The sequence below is a fragment of the Lathyrus oleraceus genome, chromosome 2, assembly GCF_024323335.1.
Source record: "Lathyrus oleraceus cultivar Zhongwan6 chromosome 2, CAAS_Psat_ZW6_1.0, whole genome shotgun sequence".
Classification (NCBI taxonomy): Eukaryota; Viridiplantae; Streptophyta; class Magnoliopsida; order Fabales; family Fabaceae; genus Lathyrus; species Lathyrus oleraceus.
In genome coordinates, this window is record NC_066580.1 from 489,642,646 (window position 1) to 489,668,426 (window position 25,781).

The 25,781-nt window shown below is 28.7% G+C and overlaps 3 protein-coding genes across 3 annotated transcripts; 2 read left to right on the forward strand and 1 right to left on the reverse strand.

The window, feature by feature from the left end:
- The first annotated feature begins 5,072 nt into the window (after positions 1–5,072).
- On the forward strand, positions 5,073–6,378 carry LOC127120866 (aspartic proteinase CDR1-like). The gene has a single exon (XM_051051445.1). The coding sequence runs from the start codon at positions 5,088–5,090 to the stop codon at positions 6,321–6,323; it is 1,236 nt and encodes a 411-aa protein (XP_050907402.1). The 5' UTR covers positions 5,073–5,087; the 3' UTR covers positions 6,324–6,378.
- Positions 6,379–15,609: 9,231 nt separating this feature from the next.
- Positions 15,610–16,915, forward strand: LOC127120867 (aspartic proteinase CDR1-like). The gene has a single exon (XM_051051446.1). The coding sequence runs from the start codon at positions 15,625–15,627 to the stop codon at positions 16,858–16,860; it is 1,236 nt and encodes a 411-aa protein (XP_050907403.1). The 5' UTR covers positions 15,610–15,624; the 3' UTR covers positions 16,861–16,915.
- A 6,596-nt stretch (positions 16,916–23,511) lies between these two features.
- On the reverse strand, positions 23,512–24,366 carry LOC127123919 (uncharacterized). Its single transcript, XM_051054094.1, has one exon. The coding sequence runs from the start codon at positions 24,364–24,366 to the stop codon at positions 23,512–23,514; it is 855 nt and encodes a 284-aa protein (XP_050910051.1).
- Between the last annotated feature and the right edge of the window lie 1,415 nt (positions 24,367–25,781).

Genomic DNA, 25,781 nt, shown 5'->3' on the forward strand with positions numbered 1-25,781 from the left:
AGACGAATAATGAGATTGTGTGCATCAAATATAATTAAAGGATTGAAAGAGAGTAAGATGAGTAATATGTTGAAAATCTAAAAAGGTGTGAATGCTCTTTTATGACTTTGGCCGTTTTTGGTTTTAATTATCCGTAGAAATGACACTTCTTTGGAAACCTGGTCAAATTACAACCGATAAAAGTCCTTGTGATATATGCTTTTGTGCTTTCATGATGGTGTGCTTAGATGAAGGCATAATTTGATCTAGATGTTAGAAAACTTATGGATGTGAGTTGAAAATACCACATCTTTTTCAATTCCTTGTTTCCTTAAAAGGAAGTGTGTTAGGTGTGTTTCAAGTTAAGATGTGTCATTGCCTTGGAATGTATGACATGAACTTTATGTATATAAATTGTTTCATATTCATGATTCGATTCTATGAGAGTGATGAACATAAGACTTACACGTGCACCTTACCTTCGAACCATACTTGTCCATCTTTTGTTTGAAAATTTGTTGATCATGGAAACATAGTACATCTACTCATGCATTTTTAATTGCTTTAAAAGACTTTGATTTGAGGACAAATAAATTTCTAAGTTGGGGAGAGTTGATAAGTGGAAAGTTATGAGTAATGAACAAAGAGAATTGGAGCACTAATTAACTTGGTTTACAAGTTTCCAATATCAAAAACCCCAATTATTGATGAAAGTTGTGTTTTGTATAGATAAAGGGAGATCTATGCATATTGTTGCTAAATGGTAAACCTTTTGTAGGTTTTGATGCTAATGGAAAAAGTTTGAGCAATAAAGCAAAAAACAAAGCCTTATAAAACTCGCTACAACGAGCACTCAACAAGCTCTAGCTAAGCGAGCTCCAGCGAACATCCAGCGAGGCTCGGAAGAAATTTTGAAGATCCAAAAATCCCCATTCTCCCTTAAGTGAGCTCCAACGAGCATCCAACGAGGCCTGGTAGAAAGTTTGCAGATTCAAAAAGTAGCAATTTCGCTCCAGCGAGACCCAACAAAGAGCAAGCCAGAAAGCTCACTTTGAGAGCTATATCTCGCTAAGCAAGGACAAACGGTTTGACAAATGTGGTTTGGGAAGAATTCAAATTGAAGAAAGGAAGGATCTCTTAGCGAGCCTTGTCTCGCTAAGCGAGATCAACAAAACCAGAAAACTATAAATTGGCTTCAATTGAGATTTTTAGGGGGTTGGCACATTTTTTAGAGAAAGTACTGAGAGACAGAAACATAGAAAGAGTAACATTTGAAGGACGAGCTGGATACACATCAATCATCGGGGAATCGTCATTGATGTTCATTCATCTTATTTCTTATCTTTTGTATCAAGCTACCATAACAATGAGTAGATAATTCTGTTTCTTGTTGGGATCGAATGTAGTTCATCAATACCATATGTATGTTTATTGATCATAACTTTATATAATCTAGTTATTCATGATTATCGATGTTATCTTTGTTTTACAGTTAAATTTATATATTGGAATTGATATTGAGAAATATTGTTTGAATCTTGATCTAAGATAATCATCTGTTTTAAACCCTGAATTCTAGACATAGATTTAGGGTTAAGCATTCACATTAAGCATCAATTTTTAATGCTACCTTATTGTTTAATAGATTGGAAAATCACCGATTAGACAATATGGTTGAACTCTCATTAGGAGTTTAGACATGAACACTATTTATGATCGGTGTATGATGGACTGATGTATAAATAGGTTATGTATAACTAATTAATAAACTACATACGCAATTGGTGGATGAAACCTAATCTCAACAAGATATCATATATTTGAAAATTTATCAATTACCGTTTTTACATTCTGTTACTTTTGCAATCAAACAATGTTATGATTCTCTACTTAAAATTATATTAACTTTTGAACAACATTAAAATCTCACTAGTCCATGTGAATACGATAATAAAATACTTACTTTTTTATTACTAAACACCAGTCTTCTCTAAGTAAATAAAAATTAAGTACAAGTCTTGTTGGTTCATCTGATACTACTCCATCATGTCTCATAGTAAATAGATCGCTTTCATAGTCGACCTTCCCGACATAAAACCAAGTCGATTCTTAGTGACTTAAGTCTCTTTTCTTAGTCTTCGTTCAATAATTCTTTCCCATAACTTCATGGTAATACTCATAAGTTTAATCCCTCTATAATTTGCACAATTTTTTATATCCCCCTTGTTCTTATAGATTAGAACTAAAATGCTTATTCTCCATTCATCCGATATTTTCTTTGACCTCATCATTCCATTAAAGAGTTTGGTGAACCATTCAATACCTCTCTCTCAAAGAATTTTCCATATATCAATAGATATATTGTCTGGTCCAACCACCTTACTTTACTCATCCTTTTCAATGTTTCTTTACCTCTTGTTTCTGAATTCGACGGTAGTAATTATAATTTTGGTCCTCTTCTCTAATGTCGTGTCTGCTAGAGTCCGGTGATATATCATATCCTTCATCAAATAAAATATTTAAATATGTCTTTCACCTATCCTTTATATCTTTTTCTTGAAGCAAAACTTTACCTTCTTCATCTTAACACATTTCACTTGATTCAAATCTCTTATTTTTCTTTCTCTTCACTTAGAAAGTCTCTCTCTCTCTCTCTCTCTCTCTCTCTCTCTCTCTCTCTCTCTCTCTCTCTCTCTCTCTCTCTCTCTCTCTCTCTCTCTCTCTCTCGCTCTCTCTCTCGCTCTCTCTCTCTCTCTCTCTCTCTCTCTCTCTCTCTCTCTCTCTCTCTCTCTCTCTCTCTCTCTCTATATATATATTATATATATATATATATATATATATATATATATATATATATATATATATATATATATATATATATATATATATATATATATATATATATATATATATATATATATATATATATATATATATATATATATATATATATATATATATATATATATATATTCTTTTTCTCCCTCTTTGGTTCCTAAAGATTGATATAATCCGTCAAAAGCTTAGGTTATTGCTTAACTCACCGACTTCTTGGTCTCATTCTTATCTTTCTTATACTTTTCACATGTTTCAACATTTTTACACCTAAACCATTCTTCAAAACAATCATTTTTACTCTAACTTTACTCTGAACACTTTCATTCCACCACCATGATTATTTACCCCTAGGTCAAAAACCTCTTGATTCTCCAAACATATATTTAGCCACTTTTCTAATATCTTGAGACATTTTATTCCATATATCATTTTCACCTCCTTGTGGTTGTCGAAAATACACCCTCAAAGATCTTGTGTTGGAAGCTTTCTTGTTTTTCACCCTTCAAATGCCACTATTTGATACGTGACTCTCCCATGCGACTTCTTCTCTTTGATCTCCCATTTATTCTTACATCCATAACCAATACTCTATGTTAGGTAGTCCAAGAAAATCTTACTATCTGACTTCCGAATAAGGAAGAAATCTATTTGAGAACATGTCACCCCAATTTTATAAGTGCTCATCTCTTTTCATAAACCAAGTATTTTCTATAGTAAGATCCAAAGTTGACAGAAACTCTAAGATAGATTTACCCTCTGCATTCATATCCCCTAGACCATACCCTTCATGCACGTTCTCAAAACCTCTTTCTATGCTCTATACATGACCGTCTAGATCTCCCCCTAGAAAAACTTCTCTCCTTGGGGTATATCCTAAAGTAAGCCTTCTAAATCCTTTTAAAACTTTACTTTAAGGTGTTCTGCTGACCTAACTTAAGGTGCATAAGCACTAATAACATTAAAGGTGTCTTGATCTACTACAAATTTCAAGGTTGTGATTCGACCTCCTATTTTTTTCACATCCACAATATCTTTCTCCCACTCCTTTTCCACAATAATCCCCACTCTATTTCTCGATCTAATTTTTCAGGTATACAAAACCTTACATCCCGATTTGTCTAATTCTTCCGCTTTTCACATGTTCATTTAGTTTCTTATAGACACATAAAATTGATCTTCCTCCTAATCATAATGACCACTATTTCGATAGATTTCCTAGTAAGTGTGCCTATATTCCATAATCCAAAACGAATCCTACTCTCATGAACTAACTTCTTTACTCACATCAGTTCAAGAGAATATGAGAACTCTTGTTTATTTTTCATAGCATCCAGACGACGATGCAACGACCCTTACTCTATTGACAACGTACTCGAGCCATACAATATGTTGTTTCCAAGGAAACAACCTAACATTCACATTATTTCGTAGTTGATCCATGTCATAGAGATTCGACAAAGTTTTAGGTTGATTGTCGATTGCGTAACACAACCCTCTTCTTTTAGTTGGGCTTGGAACCGACTATGATAGCAAAACTATCATAGATGGAATTACTTATTTAAATAGATAATAAAATATAAATGATAATGAAAAAGCTTTTAAGAGTTAGTGAAAATATAGCTGCCTCTTAAAAAGGATTATATCATAAGAATAAATGCTAAAGGGAGAGTGAGAGTGTTTCCACATAAGCCTAATAATAGATTAAGAAAAAATCAACTTTACTTTAAAAGACAGTATAGAAATTATGCATTGATTTAAATAAAAATATATAATTAACTTTTTTAGTAATTTTTTTAATATAAATTTATTATAATTAGGTTTTTTTAACTTAAGTCAGCATTACCAATAGATATTTATCTTTTGATGTTTAAATAATACAACTATTTTTTAACAAAAAGAATACACAAGGGTTATAAAAAAAGTAATAAAATATTAATATATCATTATAAAATCTAATTAAATATTATGTAAATGGAAATAGTTAATTCACAACTTTATTTTAAATTTATATAATAAAATATAATTTGGTAAAAAAAATATTACTAATTCAAAGTGAAATCATCTAAGCCATGACTGTTTTCCAAATTAATACTTAATAATATAGTATTTTGAAATCTACATATTTGGTTTAGCTATGATTGCTCATTTTACTATTTGACCAACATAAAAACACAAATATTAACCATATTTAGTTATTATGTTAAAATATCATTTCTCTATATAAGAACCAGATTCGTCTATTCAAACACACACATAGAAGACAAGAAACCATGGTTTCTTCTCCATCATTTTATTCTTTCCTAGCCATCATTTCTTTAGTGTTTCATCTTTTTTCCATTTCATCCATTACAGCCGAAAACGATGGTTTCACTGTTAAATTATTTCGAAAACCCTCGTCTAAAAATAATCCAAATGCTGCAGCTGCACCTGCACACGCCTATATTGGCCATTATCTGATGGAGTTCAATATTGGAACTCCACCAGTGAAAATATCAGGTATTGCAGATACAGGAAGTGACCTTACATGGACCTCATGCGAACCTTGCGTAGGGTGCTACAAACAAATCGATCCTTTGTTTAATCCTCTAAAATCTTCCACTTACAGTAATGTCTCATGTGATACTCCTCTGTGTGCCAAACTTGACACAAAAGAGTGTTCTCCTGAGAAGCGTTGCGATTACACCTATGCCTATGCAAGTACTTCCGTAACAAAAGGTGTTCTTGCACAAGAAACAGTTACCTTAACATCAAACACAAATGAACCTGTTTCTCTTGAGGGTATTCTTTTTGGTTGTGGACATAACAACACAGGAGGTTTCAACGATCATGAAATGGGTATAGTTGGTCTTGGAAGAGGACCAGTATCATTCGTTTCTCAACTAGCTCCTTTACTTGGAGGCTTAAAGTTTTCTCAGTGTTTGGTTCCATTTCTCACTGATATTAGCATTTCAAGCAAGTTGAGTTTTGGAAAAGGTAGTGAAGTATTAGGACAAGGTGTGGTTACAACACCAATGGTTCCTTCTCCCACACAAGACAAGACACCATATTTAGTTACGTTAGAAGGTATTACCGTGGAAAATACTTATTTACCCTTTAAAACTTCAGGGACTGTTGCAAAAGGTAACATGATGATTGATTCAGGGACACCACCAACTATATTACCTAATGATTTGTATGAAAGATTGGCTAATGAAGTTAAAATTAGGGTTTCAATGCAACCTATTACAGATGATCCAAGTTTGGGAAACCAAGTTTGTTATCGTACAAACACTAGTCCTAATGGACCAAACCTAACATTTCATTTTGAAGGTGCAGATATAGTTTTAACTCCTATCCAAATCTTCATTCCACAGATAGAAAAAGTTGGTGTTATTTGCTTGGGAATAACCAACAATAGTGCTGATGGAGGCATTTATGGTAATTTTGCACAATCAAACTATTTAATTGGGTTTGATCTAGAAAAAGAAGTGGTATCTTTCAAGCCAACGGATTGCACCAAAGATTAGAGGTCATACAAATTGAAGTCATGCATCTGTATAAGAGCATTTTATTAGTGTTTGATGTTGTTTTAATAATTTAATATATTTGATTTTTATAATCATATAAATAAATTTTATTATTTTATGGGAAATACTAATCAATGTCCCCGAAACACTGGTTAAAAAATTAAAATGGTAAGTTTAATATCATTTGATTTAGTTTTATTTAAATGTTTGATTCTTTTAAATTAAATTTGTATAATTGATTATGATTAAAAGTGGAATGGATGTAAACTAATTTATATTTGAATACTTTTATATAAAAGGAAGTTGAACAATAAATTTTAATATAATAAACACGTTTAAATTCAAAAACTATAAATTATAATTTTGAGTGGAACAATTTTAGAGGTATTAATCAATTATAATTTAGAAGAATCAAACCCTTCAAAATCATTCTAAAATCAGTTTTATACTTTTAGAATTTCTTTTTCTCTTCCAAAATTAAACCAAATATTGATTTATAGTATTGTAAAAAATGTTGAATTTTTTGGCACTAAGTTTTATATGATTTGATTCAAGATAATATTGGTGTTTAACATTAAATAATTATAGTTGATTTTTAAATGTAATTTTGGTTAAATTTTGAATCAGTGTACTTTTGGTTAATTGAATTGGTAATTTTGATGTTTAATTGAATATGTAATGTAAAGTGTCTTTTTATTGATGTCTTTAAAATTGGCTCGACTATCGACTCATCAATGTCATAGGTTCAAAAGTTAAACGGTCAAATTCGATGATTGAATCAAATACATTAAAATTGAATAACTCAGTCACATAACTTGATATCGGTGACAAAGTTGCATAAGTACTATAAGGGTTCAACCAACCGGTCCGAGTTAATTTCTAAAATATTTAGTTTTATATATTTGTGCCAAATTAGCATAAGTGAATAAAGAGATTGATACGATATATATATATATATATATATATATATATATATATTATATATATATATATATATATATATATATTATAATATATATATATATATATATATATATATATATATATATATATATATATATATATATATATATATATATATATATATATATATATATATATATATATATATATATATATATATATATTTTAATAATAAATTAGATTAAGATATGAGTGGGATTGAGATTGATTATTTAATGTTAGATTACATTAATTTTTGATGTTTAGTATAACTTTTTTTAATTAAGAGAATAAGATGGAGAGAGTATTAAAAAAAGTATAATTTACATGAAAAGTAAGTATTTGAACTATGGAAATATAAGATAAGAAATTGAAATTAAAAAAAAGAGTGAAATAAATGTATAAAATTTATGTAGTTTTTTTATTGCTTTATTTTTTCCTTATCCAATATTTTCAAGATTTTTTTTATTATGATATGAATTGAATATATTTCACATTTGGACCATTCAAATACTATGTAACTAATTATCACAGTAGACATTAAATCAAATTTAAGATTAGAACTAAGATAGAATTCTCTATTTTGTAAATTCTTGGTAGTTTTAGAGTTAAATAAACATGATGGTTGAAATAAATCCAAAAATATTGTTTTTGTGTGTTTCATTATATCATTAATTTTAATGTATATAATTGATTTAATTCAACTAAAATTTCTTTTTATATTAATTATTTTAATTTATTAATATATTGTAGAATATGTATATGTAAATTGACTGAAAAAATAATTGTTTAATTTTACCTACGAAATATAATTTTTTAATATGTAACTACAATTATAATTAAATTATATTTTAAAAATAATGTGATATTTTTTCGTCTATTTGAAAGTTATAAATAAAACAATAAAATGTGGGTATATAACCCAATATCTTATGGCTTCAAGAATTGTGAGCGAAATGATAATCACCAAAGCTAGAACCTACACTGGCTTGCAATGGGAAGTTTGTAGGAGGAAAAAAAGAATTAGTAACCATTGTTTTATGATAAATGATTTGTTTTGTTTGGTTCGAGAGAAATGATTTGTTTTGTTTGGTTCGAGAGAAGAAATGAAGAATTAAAAATTGTTTTAGAAATGAAGAAATGAAGAAGAAATGGGGAAGGAGAATGAGAGATTTAAGTTTGTAGCAATTTGTGTCTCATGACCACGGTTCATTCACATCTTCATATTCAACCATCAAATCCCAAAAATAATAATAAATTAGATTAAGGTTTGTAATAAATTAGATTAAGGTTTGTGCGACGCGGGATTGAGATGGATTATTTAATTAATATTATATTAGATTAATTTTTGTTGTCTATTATACAAAGTTTTTTAGTTAAGAGAATAAGATGGAGAGAGTATTTAAAAAGTACAATTTTATATGAAAAAAAGTGTTTGAAATATGGAAATATAAGATAAGACATTAAAATTATATAAAAAAAGAATGTGAAATAAATGTATAAAACTTAGGTAGTTTTTATTGTTTTTTTTCAAGATTTTTCTTTTATCATGATATGAATCGAATATATTTCATATTTGAACAATTCAGACCGTCAACATTAAATCTAAGATTAGAGCTAAGATAAAACTCTCTATTTTATAAATTCTTGATAGTTTTAGAGTGAAATGGACATGATTGTTGAATATGTTTATATGAGTTGGATGATTAATTATGTATTGAAATGAATCCAAGAATATTGTTTTTGCATGTTTCATTATCCCATTATTTTTCTATGTATACCATTGATTTAATTCAACTAAATTTTCTTTTTATATTAATTATTTTTAATTTACTAATATATTGTAGAACATTTATATGTAAATTCACTAAAAAATAATTGTTTAATTTTACATTCAAAGTTTAATTTTTTATTATGTAACTACGATTATAATTGAATTATATTTTAGGAATAATGTGAGATTGTTTTGTTTATTTGAAAGTTATAAATACAATTTAAAAGTATTATTTAATGATTTTATGTTAAGTAATTTAATCCTCTTTTTTATCATAATTTTTAAAAAAATTATTTATAAAATATCTATTTTTATATAATTTTTATAGAGTAAAACATTAGATAATGTATTTTATGTTCAAAAAATAATTTGTAGAATATAAATAATGGTGTTTTAAAATAAATAATTATGAATTGAACGTTACACATTATACTAAGAATAATAAAAGATTTATATAGAGAAGTTTGGAAGAATGTCACATCAGATTTTAATTGATGTAGCCTGAAAGATGATGAGTTGTCAATAAACTAATTTGTGGTTCAAAATTAATATATTATAATAGATTATCCAAAAAGTGCATTAAAAAACAAAGGTAACATGAATAGAAGATATAATAGTACGTAATTATTATCAACTTCAAAAAGCAACATGTCATCCTATCCAATAATATCTCTCAAACTAAACAGTAAAACCTTGAACTTCATCATTGCAGTAATATCAAAGTTTATAACAACTTTTTCCATCCTACAACAACATAGTAATATCAAAGCTTATAACAACTTTTTCCATCCTACAACAACATGAAGAAATATGTTAAAGTGTATAGTGCTTTTTCGAATATGCAAAATGCACTATCAAGCATAAACTAAAATATGTTGTAAAATCAAACCATTTGATTCTCATACCAACGATCAAAGATATCCATATGATACCAATCAAGTATGCCAACTAACAAATTTTAACAACTAACAAAGAAAAAGATGTAGATTTAATTTGTAGCATAAAAGAAAAAGAAAAAGTCGTTTACCAACTAACAAAGTGATTGGAAGACCTCCTTGTAAACAACATTTGTAGTAATCAAACATGATGCATTCTCTCATTGTCATGTATTAAGATTTTCAAATTACTTTTGCTCTTAACTCTTGAAATTGCAACATACAATTTGCCATGACTAAAAACAGGTGTAGGCAAATACAATTCCACACTATCAAGTTATTGACCTTAAGACTTATTTATTATCATTGCATATGAAACAATGATCGGAAATTGTCTCCTAATCAACTTGAATGACCATGGTGAATCAAGAGGTGACGTAGACATTCAGGGAATGTAAATTATGTTACCAATATTCTCTCCAAACATATTTTTGCCTCAATGGCGTGATTTGCTAACCTTGTCACAATTAATCTTGTTCTATTGCATAACCCTTCAGTCTGGTCCAAATTTCTCACTAGCATAATAGGGATTCCAACTTTCAATTTGATACTATGATTTGGTAGACCTGGTTTTCTCAAAGAACTAAGAAATTCCCGAGTTAGAACTTTGTAAGCTTTTGCTTTCGTTCTATCAATTAAAACGGAACTCAAGAACTCTTTCTCTTCTCCTAAAAATTGTATAAAAATAAAACATTAAAACATTAGAAACATAATCTGATATATATATATATATATATATATATATATATATATATATATATATATATATATATATATATATATATATATATATATATATATATATATATATATATATATATATATATATATATATATAATATTGTAATATGCATAAATTAATGCAAGTTAACGCTTTTTACATGGAATGAAGTTTAATACATAATGATTGATTTTGTCCACTACTTCAATGGTTGAAGCAAGAATAACTCTACATTGTAATTCTTCCTTTTTGTAATTTTCCAGCACATTGAGATATGTGCTATCAACAATTGCCCTTATAGGATCCTTAAAACATGATATTAATATTTTTTGAGGAACTTCTATATCTACCAAACCATCATTTAATTCACAAATCTTACCATCCCTAACATTTAAAATCCATTTTGAGAATCCGGCTAGCTCTGCAGAACTTGTATTCTGTGATCCTTGCTGAAATCCATATTTTTTGTTAAAGTTAAAATCTGACAATAGTCCCGTACATAAGATGAGCTAATTGAAGCATGGACAATATCAGAACGGCCTCCTCTCGAAACAACTTGTAGAATCTATCTAAAATCGCCTCCAAAAACAACTACTTTGCCACCAAATATCGTATTCTCAAGACCATGACATATCATGACATCTTTAAGGGTTTTATCCAAAGCCTCAAAGAAGTTTTTATGACACATAGGTGCTTCATTCCATATTATCTAATCAGTTGCTTCCAATAACTGTGAATGTACATTGTCTTTCTCAATGTTGCAATTAGAGTTGTCAAGTGTTGATACGGGTATTTTGAACTTCAAGTGTTAACACGGGTATTTTGAAATTTGAGTGTGTTGTTCTTGAAGCAACAATAATAACAATTTTTTCCCCAAACATAATGCACTTGACAAAGTTCTCCACATGAAAGTTTTACCCGTCCCTCCATAACTATGTAAAAAAAAACACCACTTCTCTTTGATTGTTGACAACTTCCATGATTTTATAAAAAATTGAACGTTGTTTATCTATACATTGTAATGTAAGATTTATCCTTAAAATTCAAACATGTTTTTTTCTGACATAAGTTCGACAAAAAATTATAGTGATAGTAAAATTAATTACCTGTAAGTGCACGAAATAAATGATGGAAATTTTATCGTTCGATATCAACATTGTAATCCAGTTAGTCATGAACCAGTCTATTACCAATGTTCCTTGTGACATATGAATCTGGATAAGGCATACCTTTAAATTCATGCAAACTTATTCGATTTGCGTGCAACAAATTCTCAATTTCAATAAGTGTTAGGTTTTTTTTATCTCATCCTCTACCAACTGCAAATATGTCTAAATATAAATGAATCAACACTTCATTTAAACACCATTCATTACATATATATATATATATATATATATATATATATATATATATATATATATATATATATATATATATATATATATATATATATATATATATATATATATGATTTTCTTAGTGGAACTCAGTAAACAACGACATTATCCCACTGTTTGTAACAGATGAGTTGCTATATCCAACTTGCGGCTGAAATTGAATGGCTTTTGATCTTAATAAGTTTTTATAACAAAAGAAATAGTAGCAACATATTGAACCAAACATAAAAAATATAGTAGCATGTTATGAATTAAATTATAAAATATACTAACATATTTGACTTGTGGCTGCATTATAATGGGTTTGGATATCTATAAGTTATAGACATATTTAACTTTAATTAAGTTGTGGCTGCATTAGAATAGTAACAAAAACCTATGTTACTTGACTTCATGCCATTTAAAATAGTTTATTTTCAAAAATACTTAAATACACAATTATCTCTACTACTTGTCTTGTTTCTTTGTTGATAGAGAATAATGTCACATAGCATGCTCCAAGTTCTTTCCCAAACATGACGTGGCCTATTGATGCGACTTGATAGAAACATAGTCACAAATAACTTTCTCAAGAAGTAACCATAACTTATAGCTGCAACATATTGTCATCTTCAAAAAACCCAATTTCAAAACATTCATCCCTGAAACTATCAAGAATCTTTCCACCGACGTCATTTATATCATAGTAAATAGATCGCTTTCATAGTCGACCTTCCCGACATAAAACCAAGTCGATTCTTAGTGACTTAAGTCTCTTTTCTTAGTCTTCGTTCAATAATTCTTTCCCATAACTTCATGGTAATACTCATAAGTTTAATCCCTCTATAATTTGCACAATTTTTTATATCCCCCTTGTTCTTATAGATTAGAACTAAAATGCTTATTCTCCATTCATCCGATATTTTCTTTGACCTCATCATTCCATTAAAGAGTTTGGTGAACCATTCAATACCTCTCTCTCAAAGAATTTTCCATATATCAATAGATATATTGTCTGGTCCAACCACCTTACTTTACTCATCCTTTTCAATGTTTCTTTACCTCTTGTTTCTGAATTCGACGGTAGTAATTATAATTTTGGTCCTCTTCTCTAATGTCGTGTCTGCTAGAGTCCGGTGATATATCATATCCTTCATCAAATAAAATATTTAAATATGTCTTTCACCTATCCTTTATATCTTTTTCTTGAAGCAAAACTTTAACTTCTTCATCTTAACACATTTCACTTGATTCAAATCTCTTATTTTTCTTTCTCTTCACTTAGAAAGTCTCTCTCTCTCTCTCTCTCTCTCTCTCTCTCTCTCTCTCTCTCTCTCTCTCTCTCTCTCTCTCTCTATATATATATATATATATATATATATATATATATATATATATATATATATTCTTTTTCTCCCTCTTTGGTTCCTAAAGATTGATATAATCCGTCAAAAGCTTAGGTTATTGCTTAACTCACCGACTTCTTGGTCTCATTCTTATCTTTCTTATACTTTTCACATGTTTCAACATTTTTACACCTAAACCATTCTTCAAAACAATCATTTTTTACTCTAACTTTACTCTGAACACTTTCATTCCACCACCATGATTATTTACCCCTAGGTCAAAAACCTCTTGATTCTCCAAACATATATTTAGCCACTTTTCTAATATCTTGAGACATTTTATTCCATATATCATTTTCACCTCCTTGTGGTTGTCGAAAATACACCCTCAAAGATCTTGTGTTGGAAGCTTTCTTGTTTTTCACCCTTCAAATGCCACTATTTGATACGTGACTCTCCCATGCGACTTCTTCTCTTTGATCTCTCATTTATTCTTACATCCATAACCAATACTCTATGTTAGGTAGTCCAAGAAAATCTTACTATCTGACTTCCGAATAAGGAAGAAATCTATTTGAGAACATGTCACCCCAATTTTATAAGTGCTCATCTCTTTTCATAAACCAAGTATTTTCTATAGTAAGATCCAAAGTTGACAGAAACTCTAAGATAGATTTACCCTCTGCATTCATATCCCCTAGACCATACCCTTCATGCACGTTCTCAAAACCTCTTTCTATGCTCTATACATGACCGTCTAGATCTCCCCTTAGAAAAAATTCTCTCCTTGGGGTATATCCTAAAGTAAGCCTTCTAAATCCTTTTAAAACTTTACTTTAAGGTGTTCTGCTGACCTAACTTAAGGTGCATAAGCACTAATAACATTAAAGGTGTCTTGATCTACTACAAATTTCAAGGTTGTGATTCGACCTCCTATTTTTTTCACATCCACAATATCTTTCTCCCACTCCTTTTCCACAATAATCCTCACTCTATTTCTCGATCTAATTTTTCAGGTATACAAAACCTTACATCCCGATTTGTCTAATTCTTCCGCTTTTCACATGTTCATTTAGTTTCTTATAGACACATAAAATTGATCTTCCTCCTAACCATAATGACCACTATTTCGATAGATTTCCTAGTAAGTGTGCCTATATTCCATAATCCAAAACGAATCCTACTCTCATGAACTAACTTCTTTACTCACATCAGTTCAAGAGAATATGAGAACTCTTGTTTATTTTTCATAGCATCCAGACGACGATGCAACGACCCTTACTCTATTGACAACGTACTCGAGCCATACAATATGTTGTTTCCAAGGAAACAACCTAACATTCACATTATTTCGTAGTTGATCCATGTCATAGAGATTCGACAAAGTTTTAGGTTGATTGCCGAGTGCGTAACACAACCCTCTTCTTTTATTTGGGCTTGAAACCGACTATGTATAGCAAAACTATCATAGATGGAATTACTTATTTAAATAGATAATAAAATAATATAAATGATAGTGAAAAAGCTTTTAAGAGTTAGTGAAAATATAGCTGCCTCTTAAAAAGGATTATATCATAAGAATAAATGCTAAAGGGAGAGTGAGAGTGTTTCCACATAAGCATAATAATAGATTAAGAAAAAATCAACTTTACTTTAAAAGACAGTATAGAAATTATGCATTGATTTAAATAAAAATATATAATTAACTTTTTTAGTAATTTTATTAATATAAATTTATTATAATTAGGTTTTTTAACTTGTGAAGTCAGCATTACCCAATAGATATTTATCATTTGATGTTTAAATAATACAACTATTTTTTAACAAAAAGAATACACAAGGGTTATAAAAAAAGTAATAAAATATTAATATATCATTATAAAATCTAATTAAATATTATGTAAATGGAAATAGTTAATTCACAACTTTATTTTAAATTTATATAATAAAATATAATTTGGTAAAAAAAAATATTATTAATTCAAAGTGAAATCATCTAAGCCATGACTGTTTTCCCAATTAATACTTAATAATATAGTATTTTGAAATCTACACATTTGGTTTAGCTATGATTGCTCACTTTACTATTTGACCAACATAGAAACACAAATATTAACCATATTTAGTTATCGTGTTAAAATATCATTTCTCTATATAAGAACCAGATTCGTCTATTCAAACACACACATAGAAGACAAGAAACCATGGTTTCTTCTCCATCATTTTATTGTTTCCTAGCCATCATTTCTTTAGTGTTTCATCTTTTTTCCATTTCATCCATTAGAGCCGAAAACGATGGTTTCACTATTAAATTATTTCGAAAACCCTCGTCTAAAAATAATCCAAATGCTGCAGCTGCACCTGCACACGCCTATATTGGCCATTATCTGATGGAGTTCAATATTGGAACTCCACCAGTGAAAATATCAGGTATTGCAGATACAGGAAGTGACCTTACGTGGACCTCATGCGAACCTTGCGTAGGGTGCTACAAACAAATCGATCCTTTGTTTAATCCTCTAAAATCTTCGACTTACAGTAATGTCTCATGTGATACTCCTCTGTGTGACAAACTTGACACAAAAGAGTGTTCTCCTGAGAAGCGTTGCGATTACACCTATGCCTATGCAAGTACTTCCGTAACAAAAGGTGTTCTTGCACAAGAGACAGTAACCCTAACATCAAACACAAATGAACCTGTTTCTCTTAAGGGCATTCTTTTTGGTTGCGGACATAACAACACAGGAGGTTTCAATGATCATGAAATGGGTATAGTTGGTCTTGGAAGAGGACCAGTATCATTCGTTTCTCAACTAGCTCCTTTACTTGGAGGCTTAAAGTTTTCTCAGTGTTTGGTTCCATTTCTCACTGATATTAGCATTTCAAGCAAGTTGAGTTTTGGAAAAGGTAGTGAAGTATTAGGGCAAGGTGTGGTTACAACACCAATGGTTCCTTCTCCCACACAAGACAAGACACCATATCTAGTTACATTAGAAGGTATTACCGTGGAAAATACTTATTTACCCTTTAAAACTTCAGGGACTGTTGCAAAAGGTAACATGATGATTGATTCAGGGACACCACCAACTATATTACCTAATGATTTGTATGAAAGATTGGTTAATGAAGTTAAAAATAGGGTTTCAATGCAACCTATTAGAGATGATCCAAGTTTGGGAAACCAAGTTTGTTATCGTACAAACACTAGTCCTAATGGACCAAACCTAACATTTCATTTTGAAGGTGCAGATATAGTTTTAACTCCTATCCAAATCTTCATTCCACAGATAGAAAAAGTTGGTGTTATTTGCTTGGGAATAACCAACAATAGTGCTGATGGAGGCATTTATGGTAATTTTGCACAATCAAACTATTTAATTGGGTTTGATCTAGAAAAAGAAGTGGTATCTTTCAAGCCAACGGATTGCACCAAAGATTAGAGGTCATACAAATTGAAGTCATGCATCTGTATAAGAGCATTTTATTAGTGTTTGATGTTGTTTTAATAATTTAATATATTTGATTTTTATAATCATATAAATAAATTTTATTATTTTATGGGAAATACTAATCAATGTCCCCGAAACACCGGTTAAAAAATTAAAATGGTAAGTTTAATATTATTTGATTTAATTTTATTGAAATGTTTGATCCTTCTAAATTAAATTTATATAATTGATTATGATTAAAAGTGAATTGGAGGTAAAGTGATTTATGTTTGAATATTTTTATATAAAAGGAAGTTGAACAATAAATTTTAATATAATAAACACGTTTAAATTCAAAAACTATAAATTATAATTTTGAGTGGAACAATTTTAGAGGTATTAATCAATTATAATTTAGAAGAATCAAACACTTCAAAATCATTCTAAAATCAATTTTATACTTTTAGAATTTCTTTTTGTCTTCCAAAATTAAACCAAATATTGATTTATAGTATTGTAAAAAATGTTGAATTTTTTGGCACTAAGTTTTATATGATTTGATTCAAGATAATATTGGTGTTTAACATTAAATAATTATAGTTGATTTTTAAATGTAATTTTGGTTAAATTTTGAATCAGTGTACTTTTGGTTAATTGAATTGGTAATTTTGATGTTTAATTGAATATGTAATGTAAAGTGTCTTTTTATTGATGTCTTTAAAATTGGCTCGACTATCGACTCATCAATGTCATAGGTTCAAAAGTTAAACGGTCAAATTCGATGATTGAATCAAATACATTAAAATTGAATAACTCAGTCACATAACTTGATATCGGTGACAAAGTTGCATAAGTACTATAAGGGTTCAACCAACCGGTCCGAGTTAATTTCTAAAATATTTAGTTTTATACATTTGTGCCAAATTGGAATAAGTGAATAAAGAGATTGACACGATATATATATATATATATATCTATTTTAATAATAAATTAGATTAAGATATGCGCGGGATTGAGATTGATTTTAATAATAAATTAAATTAAGATATGTTTGGGATTGAGATTGATTATTTAATGTTAGATTACATTAATTTTTGATGTTTAGTATAATTTTTTTTAATTAAGAGAATAAGATGGAGAGAGTATTAAAAAAAAGTATAATTTACATGAAAAGTAAGTATTTGAACTATGGAAATATAAGATAAGAAATTGAAATTAAAAAAAAAAAAGTGAAATAAATGTATAAAATTTATGTAGTTTTTTATTGCTTTATTTTTTCCTTATCCAACATTTTCAAGATTTTTTTTATTATGATATGAATTGAATATATTTCACATTTGGACCATTCAAATACTATGTAACTAATTATCACAGTCGACATTAAATCAAATTTAAGATTAGAACTAAGATAGAATTCTCTATTTTGTAAATTCTTGGTAGTTTTAGAGTTAAATAAACATGATGGTTGAAAAAAATCCAAAAATATTGTTTTTGTGTGTTTCATTATATCATTAATTTTAAATGTATATAATTGATTTAATTCAACTAAAATTTCTTTTCATATTAATTATTTTAATTTATTAATATATTGTAGAATATGTATATGTAAATTGACTGAAAAAATAATTGTTTAATTTTACCTACGAAATATAATTTTTTAATATGTAACTACAATTATAATTAAATTATATTTTAAAAATAATGTGATATTTTTTCGTCTATTTGAAAGTTATAAATAAAACAATAAAATGTGGGTATATAACCCAATATCTTATGGCTTCAAGAATTGTGAGCGAAATGATAATCACCAAAGCTAGAACCTACACTGGCTTGCAATGGGAAGTTTGTCGGAGAAAAAAAAGAATTAGTAACCATTGTTTTATGATAAATGATTTGTTTTGTTTGGTTCGAGAGAAGAAATGAAGAATTAAAAATTGTTTTAGAAATGAAGAAATGAAGAAGAAATGGGGAAGGAGAATGAGAGATTTAAGTTTGGAGCAATTTGTGTCTCATGACCACGGTTCACATCTTCATATTCAACCATCAAATCCCAAAAATAATAATAAATTAGATTAAGGTTTGCGCGAGATTGAGATGGATTATTTAATTAATACTCCCTCCGTTTCTTTTTAAGTGTCGTTTTAGAAGATTTTTTTTGTTCCTATTTAAGTGTCGTTTTGATGTTTTAATGTTACAATTTGTCAATTATACCTTTATTATTTAAATAACTCAACTTTATATTTTCCATAAATTTTTCTTTCTTAATATATGTAATAACTCACTCCACATTTTCCATAAAATTCTCTTTCTTAATACGTACTCTCATTCCCATACATAACTCCCATTCCTATTCAAAGTTTTCCTTTAGCCATTCATTGAAACAATAAGCAATAAGTTTTCCTTTAGCCATTAATGAAAATGCAAGCAGTACGTATTCCTATAGCAAGCAATATTAATTCCAAAAATTTAGGAGTAGTTGAAAAATGCAACGGAAGAGAGAGAGAGTTATGTGGAGAAAATTATGGAATTAGTTATTTGAAGTAAATAATTTAATGAGTACTTATATTAATGAATTTTATTTAGAAAGAGAAAGTATATGGTGGATTAAAATGAGGGTACAATGGGAAAAAAATTATAACAATTCATTTATCTTGGTTGGAGAGCTTTATGCTAAAACGACACTTAAAAAGAAACGGAGGGAGTATTATATTAGATTAATTTTTGTTGTCTATTATACAAAGTTTTTTAGTTAAGAGAATAAGATGGAGAGAGTATTTAAAAAGTACAATTTTATATGAAAAAAAGTGTTTGAAATATGGAAATATAAGATAAGACATTAAAATTATAAAAAAAAAGAATGTGAAATAAATGTATAAAACTTAGGTAGTTTTTATTGTTTTTTTTCAAGATTTTTCTTTTATCATGATATGAATTGAATATATTTCATATTTGAACAATTCAGACACTATATAACTAATTATCACCGTCAACATTAAATCTAAGATTAAAGCTAAGATAAAACTCTCTATTTTATAAATTCTGGATAGTTTTAGAGTGAAATGGACATGATTGTTGAATATGTTTATATGACTTGGATGATTAATTATGTATTGAAATGAATCCAAGAATATTGTTTTTGCATGTTTCATTATCCCATTATTTTTCTATGTATACCATTGATTTAATTCAACTAAATTTTCTTTTTATATTAATTATTTTTAATTTACTAATATATTGTAGAACATTTATATGTAAATTCACTAAAAAATAATTGTTTAATTTTACATTCAAAGTTTAATTTTTTATTATGTAACTACAATTATAATTGAATTATATTTTAGAAATAATGTGAGATTGTTTTATTTATTTGAAAGTTATAAATACAATTTAAAAGTATTATTTAATGATTTTATGTTAAGTAATTTAATCCTCTTTTTTATCATAATTTTTAAAAAAATTATTTATAAAATATCTATTTTTATATAATTTTTATGGAGTAAAACATTAGATAATGTATTTTATGTTCAAAAAATAAAATAAAAAAATAATTTGTAGAATATAAATAATGGTGTTTTAAAATAAATAATTATGAATTGAACGTTACACATTATACTAAGAATAATAAAAGATTTATATAGAGAAGTTTGAAAGAATGTCACATCAGATTTTAATTGATGTAGCCTGAAAGATGATGAGTTGTCAATAAACTAATTTGTGGTTCAAAATTAATACATTATAATAGATTATCCAAAAAGTGCATTAAAAAACAAAGGTAACATGAATAAAACATATAATAGTACGTAATTATTATCAACTTCAAAAAGCAACATGTCAACCTATCCAATAATATCTCTCAAACTAAACAGTAAAACCTTGAACTTCATCATTGCAGTAATATCAAAGCTTATAACAACTTGTTCCATCCTACAACAACATGAAGAAATATGTTAAAGTGTATAGTGCTTTTTCGAATATGCAAAATGCACTATCAAGCATAAACTAAAATATGTTGTAAAATCAAACCATTTGATTCTCATACCAACGATCAAAGATATCCATATGATACCAATCAAGTATGCCAACTAACAAATTTTAACAACTAACAAAGAAAAAGATGTAGATTTAATTTGTAGCATAAAAGAAAAAGAAAAAGTCGTTTACCAACTAACAAAGTGATTGGAAGACCTCCTTGTAAACAACATTTGTAGTAGTCAAACATGATGCATTCTCTCATTGTCATGTATTAAGATTTTCAAATCACTTTTGCTCTTAACTCTTGAAATTGCAACATACAATTTGCCATGACTAAAAACAGGTGTAGGCAAATACAATTCCACACTATCAAGTTATTGACCTTAAGACTTATTTATTATCATTGCATATGAAACAATGATCGGAAATTGTCTCCTAATCAACTTGAATGACCATGGTGAATCAAGAGGTGACGTAGACATTCAGGGAATGTAAATTATGTTACCAATATTCTCTCCAAACATATTTTTTGCCTCAATGGCGTGATTTGCTAACCTTGTCACAATTAATCTTGTTCTATTGCATAACCCTTCAGTCTGGTCCAAATTTCTCACTAGCATAATAGGGATTCCAACTTTCAATTTGATACTATGATTTGGTAGACCTGGTTTTCTCAAAGAACTAAGAAATTCCCGAGTTAGACCTGATATATATATATATATATATATATATATATATATATATATATATATATATATATATATATATATATATATATATATATATATATATATATATATATATATATATATATATATAATATTGTAATATGCATAAATTAATGCAAGTTAACGCTTTTTACATGGAATGAAGTTTAATACATAATGATTGATTTTGTCCACTACTTCAATGGTTGAAGCAAGAATAACTCTACATTGTAAGAATTCTTCCTTTTTGTAATTTTCCAGCAGATTGAGATATGTGCTATCAACAATTGCCCTTATAGGATCCTTAAAACATGATATTAATATTTTTTGAGGAACTTCTATATCTACCAAACCATCATTTAATTCACAAATCTTACCATCCCTAACATTTAAAATCCATTTTGAGAACCCGGCTAGCTCTGCAGAACTTGTATTCTGTGATCCTTGCTGAAACCCATATTTTTTGTTAGAGTTAAAATCTGACAATAGTCCCATACATAAGATGAGCTAATTGAAGCATGGAAAATATCAGAACGGCCTCCTCTCGAAACAACTTGTAGAATCTATCTAAAATCGCCTCCAAAAACAACTACTTTGCCACCAAATATCGTATTCTCAAGACCATGACATATCATGACATCTTTAAGGGTTTTATCCAAAGCCTCAAAGAAGTTTTTATGACACATAGGTGATTCATTCCATATTATCTAATCAGTTGCTTCCAATAACTGTGAATGTACATTGTCTTTCTCAATGTTGCAATTAGAGTTGTCAAGTGTTGATACGGGTATTTTGAACTTCAAGTGTTAACACGGGTATTTTGAAATTTGAGTGTGTTGTTCTTGAAGCAACAATAATAAAAAAATTTCCCCCAAACATAATGCACTTGACAAAGTTCTCCACATGAAAGTTTTACCAGTCCCTCCATAACCATGTAAAAAAAAACACCACTTCTCTTCGATTGTTGACAACTTCCATGATTTTATAAAAAATTGAACGTTGTTTATCTATACATTGTAATGTAAGATTTATCCTTAAAATTCAAACATGTTTTTTTCTGACATAAGTTCGACAAAAAATTATAGTGATAGTAAAATTAATTACCTGTAAGTGCACGAAATAAATGATAGAAATTTTATCGTTCGATATCAACATTGTAATCCAGTTAGTCATGAACCAGTCTATTACCAATGTTCCTTGTGACATATGAATCTGGATAAGGAATACCTTTAAATTCATGCAAACTTATTCGATTTGCGTGCAACAAATTCTCAATTTCAATAAGTGTTAGGTTTTTTTTATCTCATCCTCTACCAACTGCAAATATGTCTAAATATAAATGAATCAACACTTCATTTAAACACCATTCATTACATATATATATATATATATATATATATATATATATATATATATATATATATATATATATATATATATATATATATATATATATATATATATATATATGATTTTCTTAGTGGAACTCAGTAAACAACGACATTATCCCACTGTTTGTAACAGATGAGTTGCTATATCCAACTTGCGGCTGAAATTGAATGGCTTTTGATCTTAATAAGTTTTTATAACAAAAGAAATAGTAGCAACATATTGAACCAAACATAAAAAATATAGTAGCATGTTATGAATTAAATTATAAAATATACTAACATATTTGACTTGTGGCTGCATTATAATGGGTTTGGATATCTATAAGTTATAGACATATTTAACTTTAATTAAGTTGTGGCTGCATTTGAATAGTAACAAAAACCTATGTTACTTGACTTCATACCATTTAAAATAGTTTATTTTCAAAAATACTTAAATACACAATTACCTCTACTACTTGTCTTGTTTCTTTGTTGATAGAGAATAATGTCACATAGCATGCTCCAAGTTCTTTCCCAAACATGACGTGGCCTATTGATGCGACTTGATAGAAACATAGTCACAAATAACTTTCTCAAGAAGTAACCATAACTTATAGCTGCAACATATTTTCATCTTCAAAAAACCCAATTTCAAAACATGCATCCCTGAAACTATCAAGAATCTTTCCACCGACGTCATTTATATCATTATAGCAAGTTGGCCCCTTAACGACTATATGCATCATTCTCAAGTAATACAATTCGCTCGTACTTGGAGAAACCCAAATTAGTCTCCCAATTGTATATCCTTGTTTACATGGTCTCCAACATTGGTGTCTTTTATCATAGACAAACTTAGAAATAAATTGAGAATAAGTAAAAAAAATTGCCTCTGGATATGACTTGTTTGCTTCCATCCATGAAGTAAACATTGATTGTTTCACATTTAGTATATCAAGTACATCATTTATCATCTCATAATCAGTATAGTAAACACAATTGTATCCCTCAAGATGGAAATAGAACCTTTCAACTGCAGGAAATCTACCATGAATAGGAAATGAAAAAAGCCTCCAACATGCTTCACTTGGTGAGACATGCCTACAATCAAGATACTGCTTGATTTTGTCAACATTTCTGATCACAGAAGATCTGTCGGTACCATTTTCGACAACAATAATGGTAATTCGATCACACCCCTTATTAATGTACTTGAATAAGTACTTCACTGAACTGCTTTGATTACAACACTCCATATTGATGTGTGCTTGAATTTTTTCCAACAAATATGCATTATAAGGGATGACATGTCTACTATCAAGAGTGACATGCTTTTTCATAACTGTATTGTCATTCTCTCGTCTTCTGTACACAGGATATCCATCCCGATCAACTACGGTTTTAGGCTGAAATTTCTTGGGAAAGTACTTAGAGCACTTTCCATTTTTCATGCAAGGTGAAGACATGTTTGCTAAACCGCATGGACCATGAATCATATGTGTTTTGACTAAATGATATAGTTCCTTATCATCTTCTTCTGATGGTATTTATGTTGAAATGATTTTGTTTATATCATTTGTTGTTGGATACTTGCTTGAAGGATGTAAGAATAAGAGAATATGTGCATGTGGTAAACCATGCTTTTGGAATTTAATCGTGTATAGATCTACAAATAAGTGATTTTATTATCAAATGCAAAATTCAAAGTTCTAAAATGTGTAATGTAATTAACATTGTCAATATAAGAAATATGACTGAATTGACTTACATGCGAACACCTTCCCTAAGACATGTTTCTTTGTTAAATCACACAGCATCTCATCAAACTTTATTTTGAAGACTCTTGAGATGATATTCAGACGATCTTGTGGTTGTAAGTTAATATTTGAAAGCAATTTTTGAATTTTAGGCCAGTTTGGGTTGCAAGTAAATGTGATAAAAAGGCTTGGAAACCCAATTTTGCTAGAAATTGTTATTCCATCAATCCATGAACCTCCGACTTCTAACATAACTTGACAATAAAATAACTCTTTTACCTTTGTTTGCTCCTTCATAGTTTACAGCCTGGTTTTTTTCATTCAAATTAGCATATTTGGAAACTCTAAGCCTTTTTTTATTGTTGCGAATATAATTCAGTCTCTGTGATTCCATCATAGTAAATCCATCGACTAAAAACCGTTGATACAACCTTCTTGACTGCAATAAAGTATGGACTTCGTTAGCTCTAGTTTGAATCCTAAATATAAGTGATTCTCTGATGGTAAACTTATTCCTCTTGCTTCTTTTTTTATATTTGTTTCCCTATGAAGTACTCTAGGTCTAAAACCATCACCGCCATATAGAAACAAAAGTGGATACTAATATGCAAAATAGCTTGGATGAAACTCACTTATTCTTTTCAATCTTTCAATTTGTCTTTTAAGTAGAATATCTCTTTTAGAACATGTATCAACATCACCAACAATAAATGCATCAACCTCAAAAACAATTAGTTGGTTGTAAATTTTGTCATCTGTCGATCTATCAAATTCTAACCTCAACTTCATATCAGACACTATTCTATCTACTTCCATTCTAAAAGACTTGGCATTACGGATGGCAATGGGCAGGATTTGGGCAGGGTACTATAGTACCCATCCCCATACCCGCGATTTGAAAAAATCCCTGTGCCCGAGCCCATACTTGCTTGGATGTCAAAGTTAGCACCCGTACACGTGCCCTCTGGGTATGTAAGTACCCATACCCGTACCCGTGACCCGCATTCCTATTAAAAATAAATAGATCAATTATAAAATATCATATAATTTTAAGTTTTTAAAAACATTAAAAAAAATTCAAACAATTTATTTGTGAAATAAACGAACACTTATATTAAATATGT

Bases quoted from the DNA above. Each gene is read 5' to 3' on its own strand.
- LOC127120866 (XM_051051445.1), top strand. From the start codon at position 5,088: ATGGTTTCTTCTCCATCATTTTATTCTTTCCTAGCCATCATTTCTTTA.
- LOC127120867 (XM_051051446.1), top strand. From the start codon at position 15,625: ATGGTTTCTTCTCCATCATTTTATTGTTTCCTAGCCATCATTTCTTTA.
- LOC127123919 (XM_051054094.1), bottom strand. From the start codon at position 24,366: ATGTCTTCACCTTGCATGAAAAATGGAAAGTGCTCTAAGTACTTTCCC.